General features: G+C 37.4%; 3 protein-coding genes across 7 annotated transcripts in view; all 3 read right to left on the bottom strand.

The window, feature by feature from the left end:
* Nucleotides 1-224, bottom strand: part of LOC105107472 (disease resistance protein RPS2-like) — a 2,320-nt gene extending 2,096 nt beyond the window's left edge. Inside the window, exon 1 of the mRNA XM_011001407.1 lies at nt 1-224. Within this exon, the coding sequence (XP_010999709.1) occupies nt 1-191 (191 nt within the window). The 5' untranslated portion in view covers nt 192-224.
* Nucleotides 205-9,854, bottom strand: part of LOC105107487 (probable disease resistance protein At4g27220) — a 34,536-nt gene continuing 24,886 nt past the window's right edge. Inside the window, exons 4-8 of the mRNA XM_011001426.1 lie at nt 4,133-4,186; nt 3,548-3,994; nt 890-3,223; nt 373-616; nt 205-283 (exon numbers count right to left, since the gene is read on the bottom strand). Coding sequence (XP_010999728.1) covers nt 205-283; nt 373-616; nt 890-3,223; nt 3,548-3,971 — 3,081 coding nt within the window. The 5' untranslated portion in view covers nt 3,972-3,994; nt 4,133-4,186. The remainder of the gene's footprint in view (nt 284-372; nt 617-889; nt 3,224-3,547; nt 3,995-4,132; nt 4,187-9,854) is intronic.
* Nucleotides 6,469-9,854, bottom strand: part of LOC105107470 (extradiol ring-cleavage dioxygenase-like) — a 5,512-nt gene continuing 2,126 nt past the window's right edge. Inside the window, exons 1-4 of one of the 5 annotated variants that reach the window (XM_011001402.1) lie at nt 8,766-9,846; nt 7,353-7,558; nt 7,065-7,170; nt 6,469-6,930 (exon numbers count right to left, since the gene is read on the bottom strand). In XM_011001402.1, coding sequence (XP_010999704.1) covers nt 6,886-6,930; nt 7,065-7,170; nt 7,353-7,558; nt 8,766-8,963 — 555 coding nt within the window. In that variant the 5' untranslated portion in view covers nt 8,964-9,846 and the 3' untranslated portion in view covers nt 6,469-6,885. The other 4 variants (XM_011001405.1, XM_011001404.1, XM_011001403.1 and 1 more) reach the window with 4 other exon arrangements.

Genomic DNA, 9,854 nt, shown 5'->3' on the forward strand with positions numbered 1-9,854 from the left:
CTGCAATTCCTTACTTCAATTACTCGGAGAGAATCGCAAATCAGTTTTGCACTACAAATGCTTTTTAGTTCTGGTAAATTTGTCAAGCGCAGTTCTGTCAACTTTGGGAGTTTGAACTCGGTGTTTCTGATGCTGCTTTCACCCGTGTCCCCTTCTTCATCCGATCTTGCTCCACCTATTATCTCCTCCATTTTCTCACATCCTTCAACAACAATCCATTCCAGGTTTACGAGGTGAATCCAGGAAGATGGAACAAAGATTTCCTTCATACTGCAATTCCTTACTTCAATTATTCGGAGAGAATCGCAAATCAGTTTTGCACTACAAATGCTTTTTAGTTCTGGTAAATTTGTCAAGCGCAGTTCAGTCAACTTTGGGAGTTTGAACTCGGTGTTTCTGATGCTGCTTTCTTCACCCATATCCCCTTCTTCATCCGATCTTACTCCACCTATTATCTCCTCCATTTTCTCACATCCTTCAACAAAAATCCTTTCCAGGTTTACGAGGCGAATCCAGGAAGATGGAACCAAGATTTCCATGACACTGCAATTCCTTACTTCAATTACTCGGAGAGAATCGCAAATCAGTTTTGCACTACAAATGCTTTTTAGTTCTGGTAAATTTGTCAAGCGCAGTTCAGTCAACTTTGGGAGTTTGAACTCGGTGTTTCTGATGCTGCTTTCTTCACCCATATCCCCTTCTTCATCCGATCTTGCTCCACCTATTATCTCCTCCATTTTCTCACATCCTTCAACAATAATCTCTTCTAGGCTTACGAGGTGAATCCAGGAAGATGGAACAAAGATTTCCTTCATACTGCAATTCCTTACTTCAATTACTCGGAGAGAAGCGCAAATCAGTTTTGCACTACAAATGCTTTTTAGTTCTGGTAAATCTGTCAATCTCAGGTATGTCAACTTTGGGAGTTTGAATTCAGTGTTTCTGAAGCTGCTTTCTCCACCCATAACCCCTTCTTCATCCGATCTTGTTCCAACAATTATCTCCTCCATTTTCTCACATCCTTTAACTGTAATCTCTTCCAGGTTTACGAGGCTTGGCAGCAAGACGAGGGGGAACAACTTCTTCATGCTTTGACAACCAGAACAATGAAGCTTTTTAAGACCAGAAAATATACCTTTGCAAGATGGAGATGGCAGTGAAGCAGAGCAGTACCAAGAAGATGAAACCAAGCTCTCCATGCTATTGCAATCCCTAATTTCGATAACCTCCAGATCAGTTGCATTCTTTATTAGAGAGGAAACATCGCATAAACTTTTTGCACCATCACATTCATCCATGGTCAGTTGTTGAATGTCCTTCCAAAACGTTCTCAGAAAATCTCCGTCTCCGTTGATAGTCAATTTACCCAAAACAATTACTTTGTCTTTGTCTTCTATACCATAATTGTAATTGTCATATAGCAGTCCTCCAACAATTCTATATTTTGTTAGTGATCGGGTTTTTGTTAGTGATCGGGTCTTATCCCGATAATTGAGATACTCCACGTAGTCAGAGTAACCTTCAAAATGGCATTCCAAAGTTTCCAACTCCCTCAAGCATCCCACTTCCTTTCCTTTAACTGTTATCGGAGTCCGCTCCTCCAATACAAAGACTTGCAGGTGAGAGAGTTTAGGTAATATCCCACTAGGAAACTCCTTTTCACCACATCCATTCATTCTAAGATACCTCAAGTTGGATAGAAATTCCATGCCTTGAGGAATCTTTTCAAGTGCCCAAGTACCAGAGAGATCTAACCTCTTCAGTGCCCTCAGCCTTTCTAATGACGGTACATGCCTTAACATCTTACAACCAATGAGCAGTAATGCAGTAAGACTCACCAATTCAGAGACAGAATCAGGCAGTTTTGTGATACCTGTATGAGACAGATCAAGAACCTTGAGCCCACGCAACTGGTCAAAAAATGAATCTGCAATGTGCACCAGTGGATTTCTGAGCAACAATAGAGTTGAAAGACTGGGACACCTTGGTGAATGGCTGGAAGGAATTTCTTTAATTTGGTTATGCATCAGTGAAACTCTAGTAAGATTCTCTGTCCACTCCTCTGCATCCGGCAATTCTCTTAACCGTGCACCTGCTTTAACCATGCATTGAGAGTTTTCTTGCAGTGTTTGGATGGCCATGTCCCTAATCAAGTCATGCATCTTGACATGTGTAGGACCACCATACCATTTCGTAGCACTTTCCAATAGACAGACACTTTCAAGTCTATTAAGCATCGTGTGGCCCTCGTCAACCGCTTCTTGCCTGCTCTCCATTCTTTCAATTACCCCCTCATCGATCAAATAATCTATCAACTTCTTCCTTACAATCTCATGATCTTCAGGAAATAATGCACAGTATAAGAGACACTGTTGTAGTGCTAAATCATGTAACTGGTCATAACTAAACCTCAATAACCGGAATACCTTATCTTTCATGTCCCTACATTTTGATTCTTTTAATTTCTTCAATGTATTCCTCCACTCATGTAGGTCATCCACTCTCCTCAAGCTTCCTGCCATTGTAATAATACCCAATGGCAAACCAGCACATTCCCTTGCAATATCCATTGCAATTCGTTCCACTTCCGGAGAAAGTGTTATGTCATGTCCAAGTTTCTCCCTGAACAAATTCCAAGCTTCACTCTTCAAAAGTGGCTTCATTTCGATTTCGCGTCGTCTATCCACCCATTGACAAACCCTTTTAGACCGACTTGTCATAATCAGCTTGCAACATTTTAGATCGACTGGCTCAGGAATTCCCACTTCGTGTAACTCAAAAGTGTTCCACAAATCATCTAAAATGAGAATCCATTTTTGTTTCTTCCTTAGTGCTTTTAACAATTTGACAGCTCTACACAGATCATCATGTTCGTTTGAAAGATCCAAGCCAAGACATTTAGCAATATGATTTTGCAATCTTCCAATACTGAAATCCTGAGACACAGTCACCCAGTACACGCAATGAGAAATGCCTGGTCTTTCTAGAAGCTTATTATGGATATGTTTCATCATTGTCGTTTTACCGACTCCTCCCATTCCGTAAATGCCAATTGTCGAGACTTCATCATCCATTAACCAAGACCATATCAGATTTGTATTCTGTTCAAATGCTTGACCCACTAGCTTTGTAGAGCTAGTAGGTAATGGATCTCCTGGAGTCTCATTTGTGTTGCCTGTAAGCCCTCCAGAAGAGCTAGCTCCTGCACCAGGCTGCGCTGCTCCTCCAGTCCCATTCTCATCGCCATTACGTTGAAGAACTTCACGAGAGCTATCTCTCACAACAGGCTGCCCAGGGTCTCCAACCATGTTCACTAGTGGAGGACAGAGTTGATCTTCTTGAGGCTCATCGTGATTAACAAGTGGCCTCTCATGAGAACTACCTCTTACAACAGGCTGCCCAGTTACTCTCTCCAGATGTTGCCCTTGCGGTGCCACATTGTCGACTTCAACATGTAAGCTAGTAGGTAATGGATCTCCTGGAGTCTCATTTGCGTTGCCTGTAAGCCCTCCAGAAGAGCTAGCTCCTGCACCAGGCTGCGCTGCTCCTCCAGTCCCATTCTCTATATCATCCTCCATTAACCATCTACTGAACTCTTCCACACTTCTTCCACGTGGGTGACCCATTCCATCCGCTGCTTGTGTCGTTCCTCCATCTCCTGCCAAATTTTCGACTTCATTGTTTTGTTCTTGTGGAGTGGTTGAAATGGCATTATCATTAAAATTGCTTGAACTTGCTATGCCTTTATGTCTTTTGTTGCCACCATGCACAGCTTGAAAAGCTGCTTCTTGAACGTCTTCAGGCACTTGTCTACAAATTGCAACACCACGCCTTTCCTCTCCTGACAAATGCCATTTGATCCTTGAAATGGAAGTAGCAGCAGAAAATTGGAAGCCACAAAATGTACAGTTGAAACTACCATCATCCAGCTTCTTAACATGATCCCAAAATCGATCCTTCCGTTTAGCCATTTTCACCGCTAACTTCTTTGGCCCTTCAGACATCAAATAAAAAATTGTCAAAAGTAGCGCATAAAAATGGATGTAAGCAAAATAAGAACTCAATCTTAAAATGAAAATTTAGAAGAAATCATTATTTTTTAAATAAGTAAGCAAAGGAAAAGAGTGCAAACCTCAATCTTACAAAACATTAATGCCGTTAAGTGTGTTCACAAAATAAACTGAATCTGTATAATTAAATCAATTATTACAAATTCTAAAATTAAATAGGCACTTCACTATATATTTTCCTATAGAGATGCACTTCAAGCAGATAAAAAAATTATAACAACTACTGAATAATTTAAGAAATTGTCAGAAAAGCAATCTAAGATAAAAATTTGGAAGAAACTCGGCTTTTTTTGAAGATAAGCAGTTGAAGTTGAAAGCAAAATGAACAAAGTTATAAAATGAGTTTGAGTTCTATATTGCATAGAACTCAAACTCATACTTTTATTTGGAAGAATCAAAACCAGTAATATTAACAATGAATTTGGTATGAACTCTAGAAGGCAAGGATTTTAAAAGTTTCTCAATAAGATTTGAACAGCTTGCGGTTTCCTAAAAAAGATTCAAAAACAAAGACAGTAACAAAATGAAGAAGATGAAGTATAAATACTTTACCTGGATTCAAAAGAATTTTAACAAAAGAATCTGAAGCCAATTGCTGAGTGAGGAAACGTGTGGACGCGCCCCAATGTTGAAACTCTGGGAAAGCTGATCTGAAAATGTAAGCACAAGAATATGAGAGAGAGTAGGCAAACTAGTCACCTGTCAAGCTGACAAGAGGCACTCAACAGACAAAAGAAACCTTGAGAGCAGCTGTTTTCAAGATAAATAGTTTAAGTTGATGGCAATATGTAAGAACAAAGCTAAATATGAGTTCTAGTTCTAAAATAGATCAAGCAACACATATATAATTAAGTTCTACTTGATTGATCAATCTACAATCCTACTTAATAATTCTACAACCAAATGGGCAAGTCTTATTTGAAACCAAAATTAGTGGTAGAAAAACAAGAAAAGAAAGTAGGATTTACCTTGCAAGCAAGAAAGATACAGATCAAGAACACAATATGAGATGATTCGATTCAATCAGAGAAGGAAGCAAAGATCAAGAGAAAGGTTTAAGAAATTTGGTGAGGGATATTAGGAAATCAATGGTATACTGAGAGAGAGATCTCTTAGTGGAAGACTAGCTGTTAAAGTCATTGCAATAGAATTTGGCAGGAAGCTACAACTTTATGTCACTTTCTGCCTGTGCTTTCATTGTCCTATATGCAAACTTGATGCCACTTTATGCTTTAATTGTTCACACTAACAATTCAACGTGTTCACATTACACTGCTTTAATTTTTTTAGATCAATGTGGTATCTGTTCTAGCTTTCGTGCATCGCTAGTTTACATGCTAAAACAACAGTGTTATGTACTTTTTTAATTAAAAAGCCAGAACAATTAATGAAGATCGAAACTCCAAAGAAAATCAGCTAGAAATAACAGTACTCCTCGGGTCAGCTGCTAGCATTGTTAAACATATGCTACTTTGTTGTTTTAGGAAACTCCACTTAGGAAAATTACGCATTTCCTATATCAGCATAAAAAAGGAACAATCCTATTTTGTTGTTTTAATGTAATCAGTACTGCAAACTTATTTTTAGTCTGTCAGTAACAGCTGATCTCGTGAAGGAAAGCACAGGAAATTAATTGATTAACATGAAGGAGGACTAGATAATTACCCGTTTACTCTAAAGAAAGAAAACAATAGGGCAAATCCCTTTGCTTTCTCTGTCCAATATGCAATTGTTACTCTATTTTCTAGTAACCACAATGCAAATTCTCTTGTGCTTTCGTTGTCCAATATGCAATTATTACTTCCACTGTCTCCTGAGAACCACCATGTAAAGGGGCTTTGTTTGTTCAAATATGTAATTATCACTCCCACTGCCCATACAAATTTCATGTCACTTTCATGAATCACCTGCTTTATTTATTCACACTAACTATTCAACATGTTTACGTACATTATACTGATTCTACTGTTACATCGAACATATGCTTTATTTTTTAGTCCGCGAGAACAATAGATGAAGATAGAAACTCCTAAGAAAATCAATTAGCCAGAAATATATGCTTGTAAGAGGGGCTCGGGCCAGCAGCTAGCATGGATCGTAAGTTTTGACATGGAGTCGGAACTACATGCTTGTAAGAGTGGGTTCTCCCCCTCTGGCACAGTTATCCTTTGGCTTTTGCACCAGCTCTACGGAGTGAAAAATATACTAAGATGATCAATGTCAGTTGTTATATGAGATCTCGTTCTTGTAAAAGCTAAAATAAGATCAAATCTTTAAATCTTAATTGGTCATTCACCATTTTTGTTATGGTTTCGTGCTTTGAGATTATTGGCAAATTAAAGCAGTGATTGAGTAGACTTGCGTTGTGGGATTGTGTAAGCTTGTATTATCATTTAATCTAACCGAATTGATGTGAGGGTTGGAATGTTCTAATCAAGATTTAGTCTCCGTGATCTCCCGTTTCCCTGATAGTTTTTTGTATTTCAACACACGAATTCTAGCTAGATGGTTTAACCGACCCTGACTTTGCTGTTACTATTTGCTTTTGGCAAAGAACTGGGATCATCAGCTTGTGTTGAATTTCATTATTCTTGCTAGTTTTTTAATGGTGTTCCAAGCAGGCAGGAGAGCATGGATACAGATAATTTATTTTTCATCCATCCTGCTGCCAAGAGATTATGGTGTTCAATCGAAATAGAAATTGCAGAAAGATGCTTTCCCTTTTGTCAATAGATTGCTTGTAATGGATTTATATACATGGAAGAAATGCCAGATTTCCCAATATTCAAAGTTCCAGTGCTTCTGTTTTGGTTGCTCAAATACTCTGGTACGGAGAGTAGTCCAGTCGATTTTTTATAAACTGAAAAGAAAAGAGATTTAACTTCAATTGTTTGACTTATTTAAGAAATAAAACCATTAAAAACCAACTATTATTCCTGCATACATCACATTGTTACACAACTATTTGTAGATACTCATGAAGCCATAGCTAACCTGGAGATAGAAAGCACACCCTAGCAAGTGCGTGTTCTTTTCCAGCAATCCAAACACCAGTTTATGACCAGTGCACATCCTCCCAGTCAAGATTCTCCTCCAACACCTGTTCAAAATCACAGATGTTGCAGTCAGCCTAGAAGGGAGAAAAAAACTGAAGAAAAACGTAGCTACAGGCTGAATACGAATTTCTTCTGCAGTCTCCTTATTTGGCTTCGTGAAAATATGCCAAACTTTAACATCTAAATATGAAAAGATGTTTCAAGGAAAGAAATTGAAATGAAGTACCTCAACATGTTCCAATGGGATCCCAACTGACTGCATGACCTTCTGCGGTTGTGGTTTCTTACAGCGAGACCACCGGAATACATCAAAAAGAACATTATCACAGTCGTGCTTCTCACCGTTTGAGGAATGTGGGTGGTGACTGGGGAACTTATCTGTCTCTTCATGCACCTGAGTGAGAAGCCTGTGTCACTTTCCCATTTTCTCTCCTGTAAAACAGAGCTCGTATCTTCACATAAGAAATCAAAAATTCAGAATCAGAACATCACTAAGAATTCACCAGATGAACTTCATGATTTCAATACCTCAGACTTGAAAAAAAAAATGCCCGTTTACTAAATATTTTACATATATAAAAAAATATAATTTTGTTTTCTATGCATGAGCAAACAAGAAAACAAATAAATGCCTGAAATTACAGAAGTCATCATCAAGAAATTCTGTGGCAACTTATAGCAAGTTATAGAAATAAATGAAAATCATACAATACAGAAGCTAAAGCAATTTTACTATTAAGACAAAAAAGCAAGTTATAGAAAGAAATGAAAACCATACAATACTGAAGCTAAAGCAATTTTACTATAAGACAATAAAATGTGCCTCCAAAACCTACGAGCAGTATCAAGTTAGAAAGTACACAGGAGAAAAAAAAGAGGGATAACTGCATGAATGTGTTTCTAAATATAGAACTTCCCCCTTCTTCAAACGTGTACAAGTATAGAGAGGCTTTTTCAGACCCTGTCAGCAACAATAATAATGCTGTATTTTATCCTGATACATTACGCAGGCATCAAAATTGAAACATTAATCATTTCACTGACATATAAGTCCAGAAATATGAGAGTTAATGGACAACAGCAGCGACAAGAAAATTGGAAAAGTGCGAACACCTTGCAAGGCAATGAAAATTAGTTCCCTCATAGATGAACAAAAAAGATAAACACTTAATGAACTATGTCATGGGAACAATCTAAACTCCACTAAACTGTGTCATGGAAACATTCCAAACTTCAGATAAGCATGTCTATTGGTTGGAAACTGTGGAGAGTTTATCGAATGAAATGTTAGAACAACTATAATAGATCTGGGGTGGTTAGGGCACGTGTAGTAAACTAATGCTACTACAGATGTAGAAATAGAGGATATCTGTAAAGTGTTGCTAAGCATAAAAACATAAAAAGCCTTTACAAACTTGGTAGCTATTAGTTTTGATAGACCAGAAAAATCCCATATAGAAAATAAGAATAATTCCCTAAAAGTCTATCAACTTCGAAACAATAAGATGAAACGATTACTGAAAGCACAGCAAAGATAACTGAATTTGTCTGGTGGAAATGTAATAAAATCTTTATGAGATCTAAGTTGAGATCTGAAAAATTGCAGAAATCATAGTTATCAAAAAGATCTAGAATCTACCAGGGCTCGTTGCAAAGGTTGCACTGTATTGTAACTACGTGTACAAATCTCTGTTGCCACAAAGCATTCTGAAAGAGAGAAGTCATCATAACGTAAGTAGATCCAAATAACAGAAAAAAAGTGCTTAGACAGACATAGTTTAGCCCTTTTTATTAGTAGCCAAAAACATACAATTATCAATGAAATAAGTGAAATCATAAGTCATAAAAGACAAGGGACAAGAAGCATGTCTGTGATGCATATAGCAGTTGTAACTTGGCACTTGTGGGAACAGGTACCATGAAACATACATTTGATTTGTGAGAACCAAACACAGTGAGTTTAAATAAGCAATGCAAATAACGGTGACCACCACCCAAAATATGAGGAGATAATGTGATTATGATTGGCCATACTTAGAAATCTAATGGGTCATGTTTGTGCTTCCATTCCATATTTACTCGGAAATTTTGTAATATTATGATTTCTTGACAGCAAATCTGATATGTAGACCTGGATGAGAAATAACAATCCAAGGGATGAGACTTTTACAGAATCTACTACTGCGCACTTGATTGTCTGAAAGAGATATCATCCTCCACAGGCAAGCAGGTCAATACTTGGCGCTGTGAGGATCATCTTTCCAATCGAGTTTGTTGTCGAGTTGAGTTATTTTACTTATTCAGTGTAGTTACAAAACTTTCAATTCCTTATTAAGGTGCATCATACGTATTAAGGATGATGCAGAAGTCAGCATCCTCGCAATTCAGGTTCACTCACTGTATAACAGTTAATTCTGAGTTCAGTAGTTTGATTCATCCTTTCCAATTCATACAAAACCTTTATTTCATCATCAAGGTGGCTCATATTAATTTGTATATAATAATATCTGAAAGTGGGAATCTGAAAAATAATTGAACAAAACATCCCTTTCAATTTTAAAAACAGATTATCCTTTTCTAAATCTTCAGTTATTTTGTTATGAATAATTAGTTAAACCTACTAGTCCTGATAATTAGCTAAATTATGTTGGCCCCTGTTGATTTAGACCCATCCTTCAAACAAGATGTATTACACATCAAGCAAGAAAAATCAAATACGATTGATGTA

The sequence above is a fragment of the Populus euphratica genome, unplaced genomic scaffold (genome assembly GCF_000495115.2).
Source record: "Populus euphratica unplaced genomic scaffold, PopEup_1.0 scaffold161.1, whole genome shotgun sequence".
Taxonomy (NCBI): Eukaryota; Viridiplantae; Streptophyta; class Magnoliopsida; order Malpighiales; family Salicaceae; genus Populus; species Populus euphratica.